General features: G+C 46.1%; 1 protein-coding gene across 2 annotated transcripts; it reads left to right on the top strand.

The window, feature by feature from the left end:
• Nucleotides 1-543: 543 nt before the first annotated feature.
• Nucleotides 544-16,509, top strand: dek (DEK proto-oncogene). Of its 2 annotated transcripts, none has more exons than XM_082550273.1 (12): nucleotides 544-676; nucleotides 1,480-1,633; nucleotides 1,720-1,818; nucleotides 1,908-2,017; nucleotides 2,462-2,556; nucleotides 3,265-3,394; nucleotides 3,480-3,779; nucleotides 3,869-3,991; nucleotides 12,511-12,595; nucleotides 13,032-13,174; nucleotides 13,550-13,618; nucleotides 16,183-16,509. In XM_082550273.1, exons 2-12 carry the CDS (start codon nucleotides 1,510-1,512, stop codon nucleotides 16,192-16,194), a joined length of 1,290 nt encoding a protein of 429 aa, XP_082406399.1. In that variant the 5' UTR covers nucleotides 544-676; nucleotides 1,480-1,509; the 3' UTR covers nucleotides 16,195-16,509. The 2 variants fall into 2 exon arrangements, with proteins under 2 accessions (XP_082406399.1, XP_082406400.1); XM_082550274.1 differs by having other exon boundaries at nucleotides 554-676; nucleotides 3,480-3,773.
• The last annotated feature ends 8,429 nt before the right edge of the window (nucleotides 16,510-24,938 follow it).

The raw sequence follows: 24,938 nt of genomic DNA, 5'->3' as shown, positions 1-24,938 counted from the left end.
TTAAAGCGAATTCCTTTTGGTTCGGTTAAGCCAGACTTTGTCCTCCTGGTTTCGTTTGGTCTGCATGAGTTACTTTCATAAAGACGTTTGAATGTTTCTGTCACTTTTGTAATTCATTTTTGATGCTGGGGGTAAAAGTCAGACAGCGACAGTAATAAACGACCCGAGACAAACTTTTATCCTTATTAAATATAATAAATGTGAGATAAACGCAGTTTCTCTCTCATGAGGTGACATCTTTGTCTCCTTTGAGGCAGTAATCCATCATTTCATTACCAGCAGGACGAACATTAACAGCAGTATATTTGTTTTTGTTGATTTAGTCTTTGAGGTGTTCAGCACTTGTAGTTTTTATAAATAAGGAGTCTTGCTTTGTTCTTTTTATTTCATTTCTTCGATTGAAATGTTTTTCTCCTTTTTATTGCAGTTTTAGTTGATCGTTGTCTTAATCCTTTTTTTCCTGCCTGTAGTACTGCAGTGTGAACACAGGGGGCGGCAACGCGACGTCACCCGGGTTCGCTTCCCTTTAAGGACGCAACGGGTTTTACGTCATCGGAGAGAGATCCAATCGGTGGTCGCCTGCGCATGAGTCCCCGCCCCGTAGAGAAACCGCCATTACAAAATCAAAAACAGAGCTGACAGGTGATCGGCGGCTCGCGCGCAGTTTCGGGAGCAGGTGAGTGTTTCTCAGCTGTTGATCCACTGTTTCTCCGCGGGATTCCGGAGGCTCGTGTGCGGCTGCTCCGGGCCGGTTTATCGGCGGGTTATGGCTCGGTGACTGTTGAGCGACTAACGGCGGCGTTAGCACGCGGTGCTAGCTGCAGCCGTCCGCCGATAAACGGTAACGGCAGGTTCACGTTTTCCATTCACTTGCGGACCGTCTGCGCACAGGTGACCGCCAGGTCAGCGGGCTCGGCGGCGAGGAGGGAGGAAGCTGCCGGGTAGCGCTCAGCCTGTTAGCTAACTGCGCGCCAAGAATCCGCAAAGAGCGAAGAAACAAACAAAAGCCCGCAAAAACCCCCCAGAGTCAAACCTGAGTGTTCCACACGAGCGCCTGCGCACACACCTGCCCGCGTTTCATTCAGCGAACATTCACAGTAAAGTTAAACTGGGCTCCAGGGATTGATGGCTAGCACCCGCGCTGCCAGACTCGGTTCAGAATTCAGCAGATTTTACAAAGAGACGCACCTGCCAGATAAAACAGGAGTGACAGATTGCAAGTGCCAACGTGATGGAGTCAGCGGACCTTTCGGCTCATGTCTCCACTCACTGTGTGTTAGTTTCTTCTCTCTGGGTTTGATTTTGATGCAGATGCTCTGACTGCTCAAAGAAAACTTGGGCATGTCTTCAGTTACACACATGGCAGCACACACCTCTCACAGCCTCATGTGTGTGATGGCAGTGTACTGCTTCTGATTAGTCCGGGAGGAAGAATCCTGACCACATGCCCGCTGGTGTGTGTTTGTTTCTTGCCCCTAGGATTCGTGGAGTGTCGGCAACAGGTCAGACATGAGTGACGCAGCGGAGGAGGCAATGGACAGCTCCGCGGTGTCTGAGGAGGAGGTGGAGGACCAGCAGGAACTGTCACAGGAGGACCAGACGAGTCCCAATAAAAGAGGCTCCAAAATCTCAGGTAACGGGGATCAGACGGCGTGAGGGGGTCGGGCCTGTGGGCTGGCTCAGACCAGTGATTTATGTTTGAGTTTGTTTTGGTCGCAGTTGTGGGAGAAATCATCGAAGGGAAACGGGCAAAGAAGACTGTGGAGAGGCTCGACTTCCAGGTGCCGAAACAAAGAGAGAAGCTCAAGATCGGAGACGGTGAGAGACGACGGGCCGTGGCCTCCACTGGTCTCAGCGTGACGTGTACGTGTCTGAACACTGCTGCTGTTCGTCTCTGTCGTTTTCAGGCAGCGGCGATAAATTGGGAGACATTCCTCGCACCAGCTACCAAATCACCAAGATGAAGCCGGCTGACCTGAAACCTCTGCACGCCATCCTGTTCGACAGACCTGGGAAGGTGGGAACGTTTAAACACACAAAACAGAAATCGGTTTTAAAAGCCAGATTACTCAGAGTAAATCCCGCTGAGGGGGTTCTACTTCCTGCCACCTGCTGCTGTATCTGAGAGGACCTCTGCCCACGAGTTGGCAGCAAACACGTTCGCGCTGTGTTTCAGTCAGTGTGGTCCAAACTGAAACTGCCGACTGTGAGAGAAACTTTTTAGTTCTGAAACAAATAAAGATGTCTGAGCGGGAATGTCCGTGTGGGTCAGATCCTCTAAACGCAGGACAAAGGAGACGTGAACAAAACCGTAACGACGATCTCTGCATCGGTGAAACGTCCGGTCTGCTGCCGAGCAGCGTGCGCGCCCTGAGGGGACGTGGCCCCACGGCGCTCTGACCTGTGTGCTGACCGTGTCAGGTGATCGGGCTGACTCTGAGCGCTGTTCCTTCTTTTTCAGATGGCGTTGATAAAGAAGAACCTGCGGCTGTTCAACGGCTTCGCCTTTGATGCCGACAGCGAGCAGTTTGCCAAAAAACGGGAAAAGCTTCTCAAGTAAGTGTGCGCTCAGTATTTCCATGACGGTAACCTACAGACAGAAGGTCAGAGGTCACGCAGCGCTCGGTGCGTTTACGGGAGGTGGGGATTCGTGTGCTTGGGCGGGACGCCCCACGGATAATGCCGTTTAAACGACCTGCTGACCTTCATTCAAACAAAGGGTTGCTGGTTCGATTCCAGCTGGAGACGTGATTTATGAGTTTAAAACTACCAAATCAAACACGGAGTCTCAGACACGTGACCTGTGACTTATCACCTGATCCGTGTGTCCACAAAGCTCCATCCATCCTCTGGGGGGGCGGAGCCTATCCCCAGTAACCATTGGGTGAGAGGCAGAGTACACCTGGACAGGTCGCCAGTCTGACAGGGCGTTTTTATTACCACGTCATATCAAACATGAATATGTGATGTATTACTGCAGTACTACCACTGTACCCCCCAGTGATGACTACAGAGGAGTCCACAGAGCAGACTCCTGCTCTGCGTCACACCATCCTCAGCAAACACCCACTCGGACGTCTTCAGCTGCGTGTCTGAGCGCGCTCAGAGCCGGGGAGCCGTCGCATGGAGCGGTGACCTCTGAGCGTCGGACTTTAACGCGGCGGGCAGCGAGATCGATTAAAAACCTTTTGCCGTGTTTGTGAAACCTTCATCTGTCCACGATGAAGCTCGTTCTCTGGCTAACCGCTGACTCTCTCCGTGCAGGAACTCAAACTTCACAAACAGCAAGCTGAAGGTGGTCTGCAGCGTGCTGGATCTGGAGAAGAAAGGAACCCACTCGGACCTGGTGGACCGAATCCTGACCTTCCTCACTGCACCGAAGAACAGTGGCAAGGTGAGCTGAGCTACCTGTGGCGCCGAGACTCTCCTGGACCTGAGCTTTTCAGTTTTTATTAAACGTGTCCTCTGACCTTCGGCAGCGGCTGCTAGTGAAGAAGAAGAGGAAATCGAAGAAGAAGCTGTCGGGCGACGACCCGATGGTGAAGAAGAAGAACAAAACCAAAACCGCCAGCTCGTCGTCCAGCCCCAAGAAGTCCAAAACAGGAAGCAAGTCCAAAGCCATCGTCATGGACTCGAGCAGCGACGAAGACGACGATGAGGAAGACGAGAAGGCGGGAGCTTCGGCGGAGGCGGAAGGATCAGACGCTGAGGAAAAACCGTCAGAGAAAGAGGAGGAGGAGCAGTCTGACAAGTCTGAGGAGTCTGCGGAGGAGGTGGTGGTGAGCACAGAGTGAAGCAGGTGGAGCAGAAGATGATCAGCTGACAGGAAACGGTCTGACCTGTGTGTGTGTGTGTGTGTGTGTTCCAGTCCAAGTCCAGCAGAGGGAGTAAGCGAGCACGGACACCAGCGAAGAAGACGGGTCTTCCCAAAAAGCGATCAAAGAAGGAAGTTTCAGATGAGTCGGAGTCGGACAGCGATGCAGATGAGAAGGTAAACACGCGAGCAGAGCGATATGGCCAAAAATATGTATCATGATATAAATTTGAAAATTTGCGATAACGATATAACTGACGATGTAATTGATGCGAGACAAAATACAACTCCACAACTTTACTAGTGCAAAACCCCATCCATTTATTTTCACTTAAACAAGCAGCTGTTTTATGTACATTAAAGCTATATAAACATTTAACAGTGCAAATGCAAATTCTTTGCTGAAAGTTTAACCAAAAGGCATTTCCAGTAGAAATGGGCTGACATATCCTGAGCATAACCATGTACAACATCCACTGAAGTTAAAAAGAGGAGCTTTGCAACATTAAACTGCAGTGTGCCAAATAAAAAAGTCAAATATGTATTTTTCGGACCATAAGGTGCACGGGATTATAAGACACATCAAGGGAAACAAAGCAGTCAGATAAATCAAACTTTATTCAACTCATTCTTTTTTTTTAAAGTGTGCGTGTTAGTCCCCATAGGGAAATAGTTCCTCTGCATTTAACCCATTCACCCAGTGAAGCAGTGGGCAGCCACCAGTGCAGCGCCCGGGGAGCAGTGTGAAGGGATGGTACCTTGCTCAGGGGTACCTCAGGGTAGCCATTCAGTGGAGTCGAACCCCCGACCTTCCGATCATGGGGCCACCACTCTACCTACTGAGCTATCCCTGCCCCTTCTTTTTTTTTTCTTCTTGCTTCCTCCACTTCTGGAGGATCGTGGCTCAAGAGTTGGGAGTTTGTCTTGTAATCAGAAGGTTGCCGGTTTGAGCCCCGGCTCGGACAGTCTCGGTCGTTGTGTCCTTGGGCAATTTTAATCTCGTTGGTTGGATCTTAGACTTCTTAACTGATAGATCACAGTGTGTGAGAATAAACGGCTGTTTTTCCAAACAGCTGAACTCTTCCACTGGCTCACCACAAGGTTGCTGTCTCTCTCCTCTTTTGTATATTTTGTACACTAATGACTGTCGCAGCACACAGGCCAACAGGCATTTCATCAAATATGCAGATGACACAGTCATTGCAAGCCTCCTTCATGGTGAAGAGGATTCCCATGGGCCTGTTGTGGAGGAGTTTGTTTCATGGTGTGATCAGTCCTTGAATGATCAACACCTTGAAAACCAAGGACATGGTTATAGATTTCAGGGAGACATCCCCTCATCCTGTGCTTACAGTGGTAAATGGTGCAGCCATTGAAATGGTGGATAGTTACAAGTACTTGGGGGTTGTTCTTGATGAGACTCTGTCCTTTGAGTCACATCTTGCTGCTACAGTGAAAAAGGCCCAACAAAGACTTTTTAAGGAGGTTGAGAGGTTTTAATGTTTCATCTGAAATGATGACTCTCTTTTATAAAAGTTTTATTGAATCTGTTTTAACTTTCTGTATCATTGCTTGGTACGGTAATATGTCCCTGAATAATAAGACCAGACTTAACAATCTGGTTAAAGTGGCGGGCAAGATTTCAGGGAGGTCTCAGGTCCAGCTTGTGGACTTTTATAACAGGCAGGTGCTGAGGAAGGCAACTTCTGTCCTGTTGTGCTCAGATCATCCTCTCTTTAACGATTTTCAACTGCTTCCATCAGGTCGTCGTTATAAAATGACTGCAGTGAAGACAAAGCGACACAAATTGTCGTTTGTACCTAGTGCTATTATCTTAATTAACAACACTAAATTGTAAGTGTTGTTGCCATTGCACATTGCACTTTTTTCGATGGAATATCTAGGTTGTTTTATCAGGCTTATATTATATTATAGAATTTTTTTAATGAGTGTACGTGATGTGTTGGTTGTATGTTTGTTTGTTTTGACATACTGCGAATCAATTTCCCATCAGGGACAATAAAGTTACCATTGACCATTGACTGTCTGTGAAGGTTCTCAGTCATCGTAGTCTAAGGAGCTTGGAAAGAGAAGCGTCTGGACTTCTTTAAGTTGCTTGAAGACGTTTCACCTCTCATCCGAGAAGCTTCTTCAGTTCTAAGGTCAAATGGTGGAGAGTCCCAGATATAAACCTAGTGGGAGTTTCCCCCCACAGAGGGACAAAAGGACCCCTGATGATCCTCTAATCGCCTGAGCCAAGGTGGGAAACTGGGTGTGGGTCCCAATCAGCCAGAGTTTCGGGTGAGTTCATTGTGAAACCTGGCCCCACCTTATCATGTGGTTTCCTGAGGTCAGATGGTCCAGGATGTGAGTGGGCGTTAAGGCTTCTGGGGAGGGATCTCAAAACTGGATTATAGATGGCAGAGAGTTGGTGTCGTAAACCCCGCCTCTGTTCAAAGATGGTCGCTCACAGTGGACATAGATGGCTTCTTTCACTCCTCTTTCAAACCATCTGTCCTCTCTGTCCAAAATGTGAACATTGGCATCCTCGAAAGAGTGACCTTTGACCTTTAGATGCAGATGGACTGCTGAGTCTTGTCCTGTGGAGGTGGCTCTTCTGTGTTGTGCCATGCACTTGTGAAGTGGCTGTTTGGTCTCTCCGATGTAGAGGTCTGAGCATTCCTCGCTGCACTGTACAGCAAACACCACATTGTTAAGTTTGTGTTTTGGAGTTTTGTCTTTCGGGTGAACCAGTTTCTGTCTGAGCGTGTTGCTGGGTCTGAAATACACTGGGATGTTGTGCTTGGAGAAAACTCTCCTGAGTTTCTCTGATACACCGGCTACATAGGGGATGACAATGTTGTTGCGTCTGTCCTTCTTATCCTCCCTCGCTGGTGTCTGGTCTTCTTTTCTGTGCCTCTTTGCTGACTTTAAGAACGCCCAATTAGGATAGCCGCAGGTTTTGAGTGCTTCCTTTACATGTGTGTGTTCCTTCTTTTTCCCTTCAGGCTTAGAGGGAACATGTTCTGCCCGGTGGTGTAGGGTCCTGATTACTCCAAGTTTGTGTTCCAGAGGGTGATGGGAGTCAAAGAGGAGGTACTGGTCCGTGTGTGTGGGCTTCCGGTAAACTTCGATGTTGAGGTTGCCGTTCTCTTCAATGTGCACAGCGCAGTCCAGGAAAGGCAGACAGTCGTCCTTTGTGTCTTCCCTGGTGAACTTGATGTTTTTATCCACAGAGTTAATGTGCGCAGTGAAGGATTCCACTTCTTGTGTCTTGATTTTGACCCAGGTGTCGTCCACATATCTGTACCAGTGGCTGGGTACTCTTCCTTTGAAAGAGCCAAGAGCCTTCCTTTCCACTTCCTCCATGTAAAGGTTGCTACAATAGGTGACACGGGGGAGCCCATGGCACAGCCATGTTTTTGTCTGTAAAAGCCTTCGTTGTATTTGAAATATGTAGTGGTGAGGCAGAGGTCTAACAGTGTGCAGATCTGATCGGGGTTGAAGTTGGTCCTGTCCTCCAAGGAGCTGTCTTCTTGTAGTCGTTTTCTGACAGTCTCCACGGCCTCCGTGGTGGGTATGCAGGTGAAGAGAGAGACTACATCAAAGGACACCATGGTTTCATCTGGATCCAGGGGAAGTTTCTGGACCTTGTCGGTGGAGTTCTTGATGTGGTGTGGGGTGTTCCCCACGAGAGGCGCAAGGATGGTAGCAAGGTGTTTAGCAATGTTATAAGTGGCTGAGTTTATGCTACTGACTATGGGTCTGAGTGGGACAGCTTCCTTGTGGATTTCAGGAAGTCCGTAAATGCAGGGTATGGCATCCCCTGGGTAAAGGCTGTGATATGTAAGGCGGTCAATGATTTTGTCCTTTTCAAAGTCTTGAAGGCAAGCTATAACTTTCTTTTTTTAGCTGCTTGTGGGGTCTCGCTTTAAGGCTTCGTAGGTATTGTTGTCACTGAGGAGAGTAGTGATCTTTGTGTGGTAATCTGTAGTGTTTAGGACCACGGTGCATCTTCCCTTATCAGCTGGTAAAACAGTGATGTTGTGGTCTTTGCTCAGGGAAGCGACGGCCTTCTTTTCTTGTATTGTGAGGTTGGATGGAGGGACTTTGGCACTGGAGAGCGTGGCTGAGACTTTCATCCTGATTTGCTCTGCTTCTGTCTGTGATAATTTATTGTAACATTAAAGTGTGAAGTATTTATTAATATGTAAATGTGAAAATGTATTTATGTATTTATTTATTCTTATTGATATATTGTATACTGTGGTGGAAGGTTGGGATTTAAGAATTTACCTGAGAGTGGAATAATGGTTTAGTCTGTGACAGCTGAACATATTTAAGGCTGCCAGTTGTCATTAGAGGATGGATTTTTGTGCTGTGAAGAAGCTCGACAAATTAATTGTGGTAAGGAGCGCCATATAGCAAATAAATACTTTGTTCCACTACACTTGCCTTGGTCTGTCTCACTGTCTTTCCAGCCGCTAGGGGCTGCCCTGTTACAAGCATTTTGGGCAAATGTTCAAACTCGCATCAGCCTGTGGGACAGGTGTCTGCTCCGGTGTGAGCAGCTGAACGTTGCAGGTTTGTCACAGACCAGTTCTGTTGCAGGGTGTCAAATGTTTCCTCCAGGTCCATCACAGCATCTTGGTTACGACAGAGGTATCCAAATCCATGATCACTGTGAGAATTTTCCCATCTCCACTGACATCACGGCATCAGCCAAGCTTCACCTGTTTATAATGACAGGTGCTGCTCAGTTTAAGTCCTCGAGTAAATATATGGCATTTGGGGAATGAATAATCAAATAAAGACATGTTAGAAAATGAATCTGTGCAGTGTCTTGATGCATGCTCAATCATCCAGGTAAGGAAATCCCAAAAGGTTGATTCTGTTCATCTGGACGTTTTCAGTGGGAGAAATGTTTTGTCACTCATCCAGGTGACTTCTTCAGTCTCAGCTGACTGCAGGTTTCCCCAACCATATAAACAGGACATTTGCACAATGACTGAAACCAGCACCACTGAATGAACAATGGCGTGGGAGCTCAGTTCCTTGATCATTAATATGCGAATTGTTATGACCATTGAACAAAGCCAATTGATGAAGGCCTAAGGAGCTTGGAAAGAAAAGCGTCTGGACTTCTTTGAGTTGCTTGAAGACGTTTCACCTCTCATCCGAGAAGCTTCTTCAGTTCTAAGGTCAAATGGTGGAGAGTCCCAGATATAAACCTAGTGGGAGTTTCCCCCCACAGAGGGACAAAAGGACCCCCTGATGATCCTCTAATCGTCTGAGCCAAGGTGTGAAACTGGGTGTGGGTCCCAATCAGCCAGAGTTTCGGGTGAGTTCATTGTGAAACCTGGCCCCACTCTATCATGTGATTTCCTGAGGTCAGATGGCCCAGGATGTGAGTGGGCGTTAAGGTGTCTGGGAAGGATCTCAAAACTGGATTATAGATGGCAGAGAGTTGGTGTCGTAAACCCCGCCTCTGTTCAAAGATGGTCGCTCACAGTGGACATAGATGCTTCTTTCATCTATGTCCACGCAACTAGGGATGGGTATCGAAAACCGGTTCTTGTTGAGAACCGGTTCCCACTGTTTCAGTTCCTTGGAATTGTTTGCCATTTTTGCAAACGATTCTCTTATCAATTCCAGTCGCCCCGAATGATGTCACCACATTGCGGAGCATCATTTACCTGGCAGGAAACACGGCGGCTCAAACGCTCAAAAGTTTGGTTACACTTTACGAGAACGGATGACAACAGGGCAACTTGCAATACTTGCAAAGTAGAGATTTCATTTACGGGCAGCGGTAACGTTTGCACGTCCTCTCCCGTTAATGCGGCAGGTAAATAATCAACTAACATATTATGTTAGCGCGATCTGCCTTATTACAAACCTGCCATTACTGTGCATTTAGTGACCATGATGAGACAGACAGAGTCTGGCTCAGATGCTGGCAGTTCTCGCTGCAGTCTGCCGGTAGCGTCTCCTTTCAGGCAGGATAGACGAACGTCACCGAGCAGAGACTCAGTTTGTGGTCAAAGGTTTGCACCCGTTTGCCACAGCAGATGATTTTCAGTAAGTGAATGTGTTTAATTGTAGGCAGGGACATTACTGGATATTCTTGTGTTATTGCTACAGAATAATTTATGTTACACTTTGTTATTGCTACAGAAGAATATTTATTCTATTATTTTACATTTACAATGTTTTTTCCTGGGGACCCTGTGACACCCCATTGAAGAGCCGCAGGCTGGATCTCTTAAGATCTCACTGCTGGGTTTGTAAGGCCATGTTACTCCTAAATTTCTACCTTGTTCAAAGAGAAGATATAAAACAAAGTTCTGAGCTAATCGACCTTAGTGTTCTCCTTTTTTAAAAAGAATCGTTAAACAGAATCGAAAATGGAATCGAATCGTGAAAATCTTATCAATACCCATCCCTAGACGCAACAACATTGTCATCCCCTATGTAGCCGGTGTATCAGAGAAACTCAGGAGAGTTTTCTCCAAGCACAACATCCCAGTGTATTTCAGACCCAGCAACACGCTCAGACAGAAACTGGTTCACCCGAAAGACAAAACGCCAAAACACAAACTTAACAATGTGGTGTATGCTGTACAGTGCAGCGAGGAATGCTCAGACCTCTACATCAGAGAGACCAAACAGCCACTTCACAAGCGCATGGCACAACACAGAAGAGCCACCTCCACAGGACAAGACTCAGCAGTCCATCTGCATCTAAAGGTCAAAGGTCACTCTTTCGAGGATGCCAATGTTCACATTTTGGACAGAGAGGACAGATGGTTTGAAAGAGGAGTGAAAGAAGCCATCTATGTCCACTGTGAGCGACCATCTTTGAACAGAGGCGGGGTTTACGACACCAACTCTCTGCCATCTATAATCCAGTTTTGAGATCCTCCCCAGACGCCTTAACGCCCACTCACATCCTGGGCCATCTGACCTCAGGAATTCGCATGATAAGGTGGGGCCAGGTTTCACAATGAATACACCCGAAACTCTGGCTGATTGTGACCCACACCCAGTTTCACACCTTGGGTCATGTGATTAGAGGATCATCAGGGGGTCCTTTTGTCCCTCTGTGGGGGGAAACTCCCACTAGGTTTATATCTGGGACTCTCCACCATTTGACCTTAGAACTGAAGAAGCTTCTCGGATGAGAGGTGAAACGTCTTCAAGCAACGTAAAGAAGTCCAGACGCTTTTCTTTCCAAGCTCCTTTGACTTGGGCAAGACTCTTCACCCGTTGCCTACTGGTGGTGGTCAGAAGGGCCGATGGCGCGATATGGCAGCCTCACTTCTGTCAGTCTGCCCCGGGTTCTGGCTACAACTGTAGCTGCCTCCACCCGTGTGTGACTGTGTGTTGGGATGACTGGGTGTGTAAAGCGCTTTGGGGTCTCTAGGCGGGACTAGTGAAAGCACTATACAAATACAGGCCATTTACCATTTCTGTAACATTGATTTATTAATGTTGAATTCTCTCGCAGCTGCTCTGTTCCCACGTTGTTGCAGTATATTAATGACTAACCTCGTATTGTGGATGGATTATCTCAGTTGTTCTCCTGACTGAAGTTTGGTCCGTTTACAGCATCCTGCTATGCGACTGCATTTATCTCTAACCATCAGGAACCCTCACGTTAACTTTTATCGAGTGGGAAAAAGTTAGCGTTCATCCTCCAGCTTCAGTGTTTATGTTATGCTAACATAGCTGTGTCGCTAGCATTCGTATATCATTATATAGCAGCTAGCCCAACTTCAGTAACCCTACAAACGTCACTGCTGTTTAGCTTTCTGTCTTCATTTATGTTGGAAGTGACAGCAGAGCTGTACGTTTTAATTTTTTCAGAAATCTCTGTCAGAACATGCTATATCATGTTTAGGTAACTAGCAAAACTAGCGAGCTAACTTCCTGCTAACTTCTAACTCAGTTAAATGTAATGAATCCTGTTTTCATGGATGCCTGGATGTTAAACTTCATAGTTCCACCTGGTAAAGCAGCAACACTGATCATTTTATTAAAGGTGAAAGAATTTAGACCGTTTTTAACTCTCAGTGATGTTTGTTTGACTTCGGGACCTTAAAGGACTGAGTTTAGGACCCATATTACTCCCAGATTTACGAGCACCTTAGTCCAACACTGTAATGCAAGTTTGATTCACAATTTATTGTCAATCAAATTCATTCATTGACGCAGCTGAAGCTTCCTCACGTTACAAACACGTCTTCATCCAGATGCAGGCTGATGTTCCCGGAAACCACCGCCTGGACCACATCCTCCTCCAGCAGCTCTCTGTGACCATCCTCTCGCTCTGCAGAGTCGATGATGGCGGCTGTAACAGCCATAATAGTGCGGTGTCTCCTTAAGACAGCCTAATTTGATGTTTAGTGATGTCACGGGTGCCCTCTGTAGAGTGTGGGAGAAGCGTGCTCGCACACCTCATGTGTTTACCTCATTAACTCAACGTAACGTTACAGGTTGTATGAACTCTGCTCGCTTCATGTATGATGAGACAGCAGCCGTTCAGTCGGGCTTGTAAGGTTGGCGTTTATTAAAGGACAAACACTGTGGAATTCCCACTGCCACTATGGTCGCAAGCTTTTGACTGTCCTGCTGAGTGTGTCGGCTGCCTCTAACCACTGAATACAGCCCACGTTACATGATTTCTTTTCCAGCCCAGGAAGAAGAAAGCCGCTGCAGCCAAACCTGCGGCCAAGACGAAGAAGGCGGACAGCAGCAGCCACCGCAGGAACAACACAGGTGAGCTCGTCTCATCGATCAGTGTGACCTGTGATCAGAGGTCTGCGGCGTCGCGCTCATGTTGATCCCAGGTGTGGGTCCGACCCAGGTAGCTCAAAGTTTAACGCCCAGTTTGCAGGTAAAAACCATAAATTTATGTTTCACAGCGAAGTGCTCACTTAGACTTTAGGTGACAACCGTTAACCTTGTTACCAAAATAAGAGCCCTCAGAAACGAGGCAGCTGAAGGTGTGACGAAGACTTCCTGTTCTGATGTTTACCCAGGCTCGTCCAAAACATCCTGATTGGTCAGAATATGAGTCTGTTTAGTTCCTAATGAATTGGCCACTGCGTGTTTCGGAGCGACCTCCACAGTGAGGACGATGATGTCAGAGACCTGGCTGTAAATCTCCTGTTCTTCTTCTTCGTGTGTTTTTCTGCGGCTCGTTGTCGTGCAGCGGAGGACAGCTCGGACGACGACGAGCCGCTGATCAAGATGGTGAAGAAGGGGCCGAGCGACGAGCAGCTGAAGGAGACGGTGCAGAGTCTGCTGAAGGAGGCCAACCTGGAGGAGATGACCATGAAGCAGATCTGCCAGAGGGTCAGTCTCCCTGCTTCTTGTGTTACCATGGTTACAGATGCTGAGCAGTGTGGACAGGTGGGGGCGTCACCCTCAGGCTGCAGCAGCTGTCCAAACATGTGGCTCGAGGGCCCAGAAAAGGCCTGCCCACACACACACACACACACACACACAGTGTCGGTACTCTAACTCTGACATAATGCTCACCCTCACCCTCACCCAACTGTAATTTGGGTGAGACTTTGTCTCAGACTTGTGGGGACGGACACGTTGGTCCCCACAAGTAAACCAGCTGACTGAGGGGGTCAGGGGGGTGCGCGTGTGTGTGTGTGCGTGCATGTGTGTGCGTGTCACAGCTCAGTTTGTCTGACGGTGAGGCGTGACACTCTGTTCCAGGTGTTTGACACGTACCCCGAGCACGACCTGAGCACCAAGAAGGACTTCATCAAACAGACCGTCAAATCTGTGAGTACACACACACACACACACACACACACACACACACACACACACACACACACACACACACACGCGCTGTTCTTCCTGATGGTGTGGGGACATTAGTGCAGTGCTTTGCTGTCCACAGTAAAGGGCAGCAGCAGGTCAGAGGCGTGTCTGCCACAGGCTTCATCTCTGAGCAGTCGCTGCATGCTGTGGGTCACATGTTTGTCATTCCTCAAAACAAGTACTCTATTACACAGAATACTCGTTACCTACTCTGTAATTGTCGTCCAACAATATAAACTGAGCTACAGTCGCACACACTGACACGGAGCCCATGACGACACGCACACAAAGAGACTTCAGAGCGGTCGTCACGGTGATTGTGAAACATGAGCAGGTGCAGGCGGGGCTGCAGCCTGACTGCTCACCTGTGTGTTACCTGCTGAAGCTCCAGCCCCGCTCATCAGCCAACAGGAGATCAGCTGATTTATTCCCAGGTTACCGTCCTCCTCGATGTCAGGTTAATATTTACAGGTGAATAGAAACGTGTCAGGTTTGCTTTCTGTTGAGGTGAAATGCTTCTCACATACAGGAAGTTGTAGATTAAAGCCATGCACCAAATCTTTCTTGATAAACCACAATTAACGAGTCTTTTACAAATGACTATAAATACTTGAACATCACAGACATTACGTACAGTATTTAATGACAGCAGGAAGTGTCTGTTGTGGGCTTTTATTGTGAAAGGTAAGGAGGAAAAGGTTTGCTGATGTCCAGTAGGGTCCTCTCAGAGCAGCTTCATCTTGCTGTTTCTTTAAAAACCAAAACAGGAAGCGAGTCGGTGCGTCACCATGTTTATCAAAACCACACATGTTAGAAACCATTTGATTGGCTGCTGCGTGTGGACGCGTTTCTCATTCTGCAGCCACCTGAGCCGCCACCAAAACCCCGCCCTCCTCGCTCGCTGTCACCGTTCGGTCTGCAAACAGGAAGTTCACAAACCGCCGTCATGTGTTGTTTTTCACTTTGTTTCTTTACGTTCATGTACAGAACTGTGTGTAGCAAGTACATAAGCTAAAATAATTTAAGTTGGTTATGAATAGTTGGGCTAATTCAGAAGATATCAGATTCGGCTCTAGGAGGTGAGTGAAGTACAATAACCGTACAACCACAGATATTGTGATTACAATTGTTATTTATAGTGAAAATAAAGTGCAATTACCAAACACCAATATTTACAAAATCTGCAGACAAGGAAAAAATAAAACAATTCAAGCTTGTAAAATATCCGCTGCACGGCAGTGCAGGAACCTCGTCCAACCTCTGGCAACAATGTCCATAAAGTTTATTTCATGAGTGATATAAGTCCAACGCGTATGACAGTCTAGACAGGTTGAAATTTGAAGTAGGATGATCAGCACTAAGATTCCAAAGCTGAAATCTCAGAAGTGAGATTTAGGGGACTAAACCAAGAGGGGAGAGTGTAGGCCGCAGCAGCCTCCTACCAGACCGCAGGAAGTTGTAGCTGGGATTCTGGCTCGTTGGGCCTAGCTCGCCATCCAAAGTAGTGGTGTCGCTGTGGTCTCTCCAGGGCACCACTAGCCTGCACTATAATCACAAAACCACTATTAGCAAAATTCATCTAAACTTCCCAAGCTAGCTTTAGTTCCAGTGTACACATAAAATCCATGAGAAAATACAACAAATACATATCCAACCATTGTAATGAATTAAAACAAATGACAATCTCAAATAACAAAACTACAGCCACATAAAGTGAGAGCAGTAGTAATGCAGTAAGCCTCAGCCTCAGCTATCCCATCAGCTAATAGCACTGGCATACTGATACAGGTTACAAATACAAACAAACATTCAGGCTCAACTCACCATTCACTACGTGCGATGTCACATACGAGCCCCACGCATCTACCCACGGCGGTATCAAAATACTGTTGAACGCAATCCACAATTAATTCAAAAACAAGCCAAGATAGTAAACAGCGAAGAGCGCTCGCCCCACGTACCTGTTGCTTCCATCCGCTAACGCCTCTCCCCCGCGTCTTTTCGAGACGACAACCCGGAAGGCATATATCGGTGCCTCGCGAATGTGATTGGTCACAACAGGCATGTGCAGACACGCGCCATGACGCGTCGCGATGCCTTCACGGGCACGCTCCCAATTGGAATTTAAATTTTCGGCTTAGTTATAGATGCAGCTCTTTTTATGTGGGTTACATGTGCAAAAGTCTTGAGCCTCACAGGAAGAAACGCTGATGAAGGTCTGAGGAACAGGACCTCAGCATTACTGAAGCGGCGTAGCGTCACCCTGCACGTCCTCGCGCTGAGCTGAAGGATCAAACTCTGTATTTACACGTGTGAAATCATACAGCTCTTCTAACACACGTGGGCTCAAGACCTTTGCACAGTACTGCAGCCGTTTAACCATCAAAGCACAGACCCTGCCATTTGGTGACCCCGCCTCTGCCACGCGGCGGTGCATCATGGGAACGGCGAGGGTTTGGGGTGCTCTGGTCTCACAGGTGAACCCTGCAGGTGTTCCTCAGCTGTGTTTTCTCTCCTCACAGCTCATCACATGAAGACGGGAAGGGAACGACCTCGGCCAGCAGCTCCTCCCCCCACATCTGCTTTCTCTTTTATATACGTTTTTTTTATTCCTGCGTGGAGCTCTCACGTGAACTCATCACTGTTGTGTCGCCCGCTGTCGAGTCCAGAGCAGAAGCTGTTTGTCTGAGGAACAGGAAGTAAAGAGAGCGTGACTCCGGGAGAGCCGAGCTCTGGACTCTGTCGTAGTCGAAGCTTTTCTCGAGTTTTCTTCTGTTGTTTTGTTCTCGTTTGAATCTTCTGAGATGTGCTGAAAAACTTTGATTAAAATTCTACCTTTTTTCAACAAACTCGTCTCCGAGCGCTTTCTAACCCACCAACTCCTCACAGCCACCAAACAGGAAACGGCAGCCTCAAACTCAGGAACAGGAAGTCTCCACCTGATCATCAGCGCTGCGTGGCGTTAGTTTCAGGGACTTCCTTAAAGCCTGGACATGTTTCAGGGCCGAAGTAATTCCAGAGTCACTAAGAATGAGGAAACAGAGTGCAGACAGGAGCACCCGAGGAGACCAGTTCATTAACAAACAGAACTGATGCTCAACATTATAACAAGGCTGTGCAAAGTTACTTATGTTGGTAACATCAACAAAGACGAGCGGAGACATGACAGCGATTGTTGTAGAAATCTGAGGACATGGGATTGTTTCGGCAGCAGTAAGTAAGGGATCGTTCAAACCGTGCTTTTCTCTCCTGAAACTAACGGATAACAGGACACCTTTCAGCGTTTGACTCTGAAGCTTACTGTGCAGCGTGCCGACAGTCTGCCGATGTTGTATTGAGATGTTGATGACATGTGAGCAGCGACAACCCTAACCCAGCGATCTGGGCTTTGACCGAACTGCTGAGTGCATACTGTCAGAATCACTTGATGCTCTTCGCTGCCGTTCAGCTCTGCATCTCCAGGTGCAGGAAATGTTCCCGCCTCTCCTCAGGGTTGAAATTTACTGCTCGTGTGTCTGAGTCAGATGCTTACACGCACGCCATCTGCGGGTTGGGGGGGTCCCTGCAACTCAGGGGACACAGGTTTTAGACGTGTCCTTGACCCAACATAGCTGATTTAAATGGCTAAACAACCTCCTTGATGTGTCGTGAAGTTCTCCAGAGACCTGGTAATGGACTAATCATGTGATTCAGGTGTGCTGACCCAGGGTGAGATCTAGAACCTGCAGGATACTGGCCCTTGGAGTTCCCCACCCTGAGTGTTCAATACAAAAATTGTATCCAGAGCTGTGAATATGATCCACTGATCCTCTAACACAGTCTTCATCTGCAGAAGTCTGTGGTTTGCATCCTGCTGTGGTCTAAATACTCACAGATTACATCACCCATCGTGTGATTGTAAAAATCTGGAGCATCAAACATTATTACGGCATCGTTTGGTTTGAATGTTTTAAGTTATTCACGCATGTTAATGGTGGAGCGAGCTCTTTCATTTTCTCTCAGGTCCTTTCTGGGTCTCATCCCGAGGAGATCGTTCCCACACTCACAGCTGTGATTATTTTATTAGCTTTTACTAGACTGAAACACAAACAGCTCCTGCTGCTCACCGGCATTCATCAATGAATCACAGATCACACCGCAGGTAAAGGGACAACCTGAGTGCAGCTGTGGTAGGACGAGAGGAGTCGGGTGACAGGTGATGCTGTGGCTGCGTCCCAATCCAGCGACCGCACGCTTTGTAGTGCGCATTTGTAGACCGATTACGTCACAGCGACGTCTTTCGCTACTCAGGTTATAAGTCACTCAAATAACTTAAAAATGTAATTGTTTGTTTTATTCCGCGTTTTATTTGTTCCGGAGTGAATCGGTTTGGATGAGATTAAAGTTATTAGATTAAATTAAACTTTATTAATCCATCGTTGGGTTCCTCCGGGATTTTCACACAGCTGAATAAACGTCAAAGTGTGAGACAGTCGAGAGTCCTGTTATATTTTAGATAGGAAAGAGCAGACGGCCGAATTTATTAAACTCCACCGAGACAGCGGTGACGCTAATCTGAAGGCGAGAACGTCACATTTCACAGCCTCGCACTTCCGGCCTTCTCGGTCTTCGAAGGACCCGGCACACAGACCGCGAAGGCCGGGTCCTTCGAAGGATGCAGCCCGACGCTTTGGGACACTTCTCCAATTCTAAGAGGCCGACAAATGCGTCCTTCATTTCCCCAAATTTGAAGTGTGGTCCGGTGTACACTTCGTGGTCCCATATATCCCACATTTCATAGCGCGGCGGTGGGTGTGGATATTTTGTTCGAAAAAAAGAAAAAACAGCGGATGCCTGAAGCGGAGCAGCTGAAGAGTAAACTTTAAGTAAGTACTGAATATGATGTCACTTATTTATGTGCAAATGTTTAATAATGAAGAACATTAAAACATGACTGTTGGTCACATGTCGGCACAGTTGTGACGTTAGTGACGTTTGTACTAACTTGGTTTTAAAGCCTTTAAATATGCGCCGTTCAATAGCTGAGCTTAATCTGACAGAGAATGTGATGATTTTGTGGATAATTAAAGTCGGTCATATATCCACAAACACAACAATGTGCAATACTTTTTGTGCAATACTTTTGTAAATAGTCAACGGTGTAATAGACTCAATACTTGAAATGTGCAATTCACTTGTATTTTTATTTTTATTCCTATTTATTCTATTTATCCCCTTCGTATATTTTATTTATATTGTCTCTGTATTTATATATATATGTGTGTGTGTGTGTATAACTCTGTAACTTCTGTCGGTGCTGTGCTTTTTTTTGGAAATCGAATTTCCCAGAGGAACCCACCCGAGGGATTAATAAAGTTCTATCTAATCTAATCTAACAAGCTGAAAGTCAGTGATGCTGCTCGGTTTGCAGTCCTGAACATCACGGCACAAGCAGGATTCACTGCACTGTTAATGTGAGCTGTGTTATATTGCTGCCTCAGATACTCAACTAATCAAAGTGATGTCATAAAAAATTTAAAAAACATTTTTCTCCATTTCTGTCACACAAAGCTGTATGAAACGTTTCTCGTGGTTAGTATCATGGTTGCTAGGCAACCTCAGCAGCACGACGGAGGCCAGACCGTCCCGTTTCACCAGCCTCTCACTTCTCCTACTTCGTAGTAGAGATGGACTGATCCGATATTACGTATCGGTCCGATACTGACCTAATCTACTGGATCGGATATCGGAGAAAAATAAAAAATGTAATCCGATCCATTAAATATCACGAAAGCACCTCACAAAACTTGCAACACGCCGTAACTCGCCTCAGAACGTTAGCACGTCGGAGCAGTATGCATCACGTGATAGAGCGGCTGTGGCATGCGGGACCTGTCGGTGGTCTGGATAGCATGTGGAGTCCATCTCTGAATGTAAAGCATTCCTGCGTTAAGCTTAACAAGCGATATATGGAGCGACTGCCTCTTCTTGCTGCTACTTCAATCATGAAACTGCTTAATGATCAGCTGATCGGCTTTTCTGTCGCGAGTCCGTCTCTCCTTTGCTTTTGGCCCACTTTGCAGCAGAAAGAGGAAACCAGCGGCTGAACAACAGCAGCACGTTTAAGCTTGATCAGCTGTTGTTAGAATTTATTTAATATTACTTTCTACTCGAGGATCTTTTTCTACGTAGCTGACGCTGGTAACTGTGCAGGGGCGGATCTAGCAAAGTTTAGCCAGGGGGGCCGATAGGGCATGAACAGGGAAAAGGGGGCACAAAGACATACTTTTCTTTCTTATTCTCATTTAAAATGTCGAGCTTTTAATAAATAATTATCTGACACCCAAAGTTTTAATCTGATGTAAAATGAATAGAAGTCCATTACTGTATATAGTGACTGTTAAGTCTAATATACCCTATATATACCCTATAGTACTTTTTCCTTTGGGAAGGTACCATCTGTGCAGTCTGCAATTTTGTTGAAGAAAGATGTTGAATCTATTTAATATTTCTTGAAAAATAATTGATTTCTGTGCATTTCTTTTCACACTGCATCAAATTAAGGTTGATTACGTCGATTAAGCATCATGAGGTGGAGCGTGAGGGGTGGTTCCCTATTTTTTATTTATTTATTTTTGTTGTTGCTGGGAGTTGGAACCCTATTAGTTAGATTGCTTAATATTTACACTAAGTACTCTTTAAAATACCAGAATAGGGAGGATGGTGTAGGTTTAAGTTTATTAGATTGATCAGTATTGCTGAACTATGAAATTATTATTTTTTTGCATACAGGTATAACAGAATAGCTTTAGTGTAGTTGTTGTTTTAAACTTGAGTATGAACTTATACAAAATGCAGCAAGATATTTAAAAACAGTTTTATTGATTAAAAACACTATATCGGATTCATATCGGTATCGGCAGATATCCAAATTTATGGTATCGGTATCGGACATAAAAAAGTGGTATCGTGCCATCTCGACTTCGTAGTACACACAGTTCGCAGACTACATACGGCGGGTACTAGGAAGTACGAGAAGGGTGTGGTCTGGATTGGGACACAGCCTGTATGTGTGAGAGGAATTTGCATCATAGCTCAGTGGCGCCACCTGGTGACAACATGACATTAGTGTTCAGAATGAAGCCTGGATGGGAGTATCGGGGTCACACATGTTGTGACAAACGCAAATCACTCCATCTGTTTATGAAACGCCATCAGCAGCAGCCAATCAGTGAGGGACAGACTTGATGAAGCGTGTGCTTTGCACAGGGGCAGGAGAAGCAGAAACATCTGCAACATCTGTTCACTCATCATCATCATCAGTCCTGTTAGTACGCGGGCAGCTGCTGGCATTTATGTTTATGTGCAAGGCTAACATCTCATATTTACTGCACACAGCGTTACCGTAGAGACGCTTTGGAAGTACATGTTAGGCAGCCTTCGTCTCTGAGAGGACGTCAAATTCTAACGTGTTAATAAGGAAAAACTGAGATTGTTCTTGTTCGGTCGATTGTTAAAAAAGACAAAGAACAAAAGCTGAAGGATAACATAAAATAATGTACAATGTTTCTCACAGCTGAACACAAAGCAAAAAATGGGGATGTTTCCTCCTATTTAGTGTCTTTTTGAATATTTTGTTGAGAATGAACGCGACCGTGGTTCAGGGGGTTGGGAAACTCATCTTGTAACCGGGAGGTTGCCGGTTCGATCCCAGCTCCGTCTGTCTTGGTCGTTATGTCCTACCGCCTACTGGTGTTGGCCAGAGGGGTCGATGGCGCGATGTGGCAGCCAGCCTTCTGTCAGTCTACCCCGGGGCAGCTTACCTCCATCAGTGTGTGAGAGTGAATGAATAGTGGGATTGTAAAGCGCTATATAAATGCAATCTATCATTAATGAAAGATGAAGTCCTGACTGCTTTATGATTCGGAGACCGTTTGATGGCGTCGGGCTTTTCTGTTCAGAACCATCGGTGAATACGAAATTTAAAATTGAAATTAATTAAAGATACAGAAGCGTTTATGCCGTAGTCCTGAAGACATCTTTCCACAATAACTGAGAATCACGTTTGTGTGTGAGGTCGTTGTACCAGCGTCGCACCTGTGCAGAAGTTTAAAGCACTTCGTTCACCTTGCTAGGTAGCAGAAGGACGCTGTGCAGAAGCCCCGCCTCCTCCCACTTCGTGCCAGAGATGAGGTGATCCCAACAGAAGACTGCATGTGGCAGGAAAACTCTGTTTCTAAGCTCGGATGTCTGAGTGACCGCTGTTCTCTGGGTCTCATTAAAGAACCTTTAAGATCATCGAGTTCCATTTGCAGCCAGTTTAGGAACATTCAAGCAAAGACGACAAGATTTAAAATTATTTTGATCTCTTCATCCAAATTTTCTTTAAAAAAATACCAGATTCAAGTTTTTAAAGTTCCTTTTTTAGCTTTGCTCCAGTACTTTTAATCATCTTTGAGATTTCTATTTGAACTTTTTCATATTATAACAAACTTTGAAACTAGCAGTGAGCTGATTCGCCGAACGATTTCTTCCAGTTTTGGCTTCCTCTTTCTAAATCTTATGTGGCGAGATTGAATACTGAGAACATTGCAGCAGCTTCCTGCGCCTTACTGGAGCGGCAAGCAGAGCGACCACAGCCACCCTTATGGTTCATCCATCACGTCCGTGCTTGTCCCTTCAGGCTGAAGCGATGTGGTCTCCCTCAGGGATGCTTCAGTGATCTGAGGGACAACGCCATTGAGGGACTTGGAAATGTGAACTTGAGATTGTCAGGTACCAAAGAATGCTGCTGAGAGTGAAGAACATCAAAAATAGACGAGCTCAATGTTTCCACGCTGTCGTTCTGCAGCATCACAGAGAAAGGCTGTGTTTTTTTGTCCTCCGGACTGAAGTCCGACCCTGGACCTGAGCTCCGATCGTCTGGAGTGAAGCTTCGGTGAACCTCAGCTGTCGTCTGCTCACCACAGTGCAGAACATTGGCTTAAATCAGGCCCGAGGACGATGAACAAGAGTGTCTTTACATCACTTTCCCTGAAGGTTTGTCAGGTTACCATCTTTAAACGTGTTTTTAAGATGTAACGTAAGACTGGTCGGTCTCAGTGGGTCTGACTCACTGATCAGTAATACCTAAAAAGGTTTAATGTACACAGTTTAAACATATTTACAATGAGAAAATTCTGCTCAAACAGATAAATGTGATGCATGGTGTCCCACCAGGACACTGTACAAACAGACATGTGTTCAAACGCTGACATTTCTACCCACTGTTAAAGCGCAGGAAGCCTGAGTGGGAGCAGAAGCCGAGATTTTTTCCACAAACTCGAGTTTTCCCTCCGTGTGTCAGGAGACCGCACGCTCACGTCTTCAACCCGGCTGCAACGGCCACGCCAAAACCGCCATGGCGGCAGTGGCGTGTCCAGCGGGGTGGCCTGGGGGGGGCACAGGCCACCCCCCCAACCAGACTGGCCACCCCAAAGGCAAAACAATAAAATTCAATCAAATATTCGATTATGTTTTCACGGTGAAGTTCAGATATCCGAGTGTAAGTGAATGCAGCATCGGCTTCTGCGCTATATGCATCACGTTAGCAAAGGTAGGAGAGCCAAGCACGAAAGACGGCACCGCAGGAAACAATTTTTCGGTGAAAGAAAATGAGGACAGAATAAATGTCCCGGTAAGTAATATTAAGTTTGAGTTTAGTAAACTTCGGTGAAATTAGAATACCAAGGAAAAAAATAACACTTAAAGAATTATTGCAGCCGTGGAATATTTCAGACAGTATGCTACTGAGGGCAGCTAACATAAGAGTTATGAGTTATAAGATGTAATCTAAGTCGTAACATTGCTGTATGGAGCTGCAGATTTGGTTGCAGGTTAACATAGCTGGACTGGCCATCGGGCATACCGGCATGTGCCCGGTGACTTATTTTTTATTTTTTTTGTAATGGCATGAACAATGAGAGGTGGTGGATTGGCCAGATGCAGGTCGATGTGTAAAAATAACTCCGTTGTTTGGTGGTGGCTATGACGGGGCTTCCACAGAGGCAACAGGTGGATGAGGGAAGGGGAGGCAGGAGAGCCCCGAGGCAGCCGCCGAGTATCAGGTGAACTGAGCTTCAGGTAAGAAGTTATGACCTGCAGTCTATCTGGTCAAATATAAACCAAGTTTAGGTGGAGTTTATTTTCGTTGTGCTTTTTCGTACTGCGTTCTAGCCAGCTTGACGGAGTTTTTATACAGCTGGGTGGGTGCTATGATGTTACTGACAGTGAACTTTATTTTATTCATAAGGTTAGTTAGTAGAGTTGCCAACGGCTCTTTAAAAAAATGGAATGGTCCCTCATTCAGAGAAAATATTACACGTTTCGTATTGATCTGAGAAGGAACAGTTTGTCCCGGACTTTCGCTATAATGAAAAAAAGACACAAAGCGGGAGTTATTCTGTCGTTACGCTGCACAGCAGCCTCTTCTTCTCTCATTCTCTCCCCTGCCTCTCCTGTTGCTACTTCAATCATGAAACTGATCAATGATCAGGATCCTTTTTTATGTAGCTGACAGCTGGTAACTGTGCAGGGGTGGATCTAGGAAAGTTTTGCCAGGGGGCCATGTAGGGCATTAACAGGGAAAGGTAGGGCACAAAGAAATACTTTTCTTTCTTATTCTCAATTCAAATATTTAGCTTTTATTAAATAATTATCTAAATCTTACAACCAAAGTTTTTATCTGACGTAAAATGTATAGAAATCATTAGGGATGGGTATTGATAAGATTTTCACGATTCGATTCCATTTTCGATTCTGTTTATCGATTCTTTTTTAAAAAGAACACTAAGGTCGATTAGCTCAGAACTTTGTTTTATATCTTCTCTTTGAACAAGATAGAAATTTAGGAGTAACATGGCCTTACAAACCCAGCAGTGAGATCTTAAGAGATCCAGCCTGCGGCTCTTCAATGGGGTGTCACAGGGTCCCCAGGAAAAAACATTGTAAATGTAAAATAATAAAATAAATATTCTTCTGTAGCAATTACACAAGAATATCCAGTAATGTCCCTGCCTACAATTAAACACATTCACTTACTGAAAATCATCTGCTGTAGCAAACGGGTGCAAACCTTTGACCACAAACTGAGTCACTGCTCGGTGACGTTCGTCTATCCTGCCTGAAAGGAGACGCTACCGGCAGACTGCAGCGAGAACTGCCAGCATCTGAGCCAGACTCTGTCTCTCTCATCATGGTCACTAAATGCACAGTAATGGCAGGTTTGTAATAAGGCAGATCGCGCTAACATAATATGTTA

The sequence above is a fragment of the Aulonocara stuartgranti genome (assembly GCF_965226115.1).
Source record: "Aulonocara stuartgranti genome assembly, chromosome: 11".
Taxonomy (NCBI): domain Eukaryota; kingdom Metazoa; phylum Chordata; class Actinopteri; order Cichliformes; family Cichlidae; genus Aulonocara; species Aulonocara stuartgranti.
This window is presented reverse-complemented; position numbering and strand designations above follow the sequence as displayed.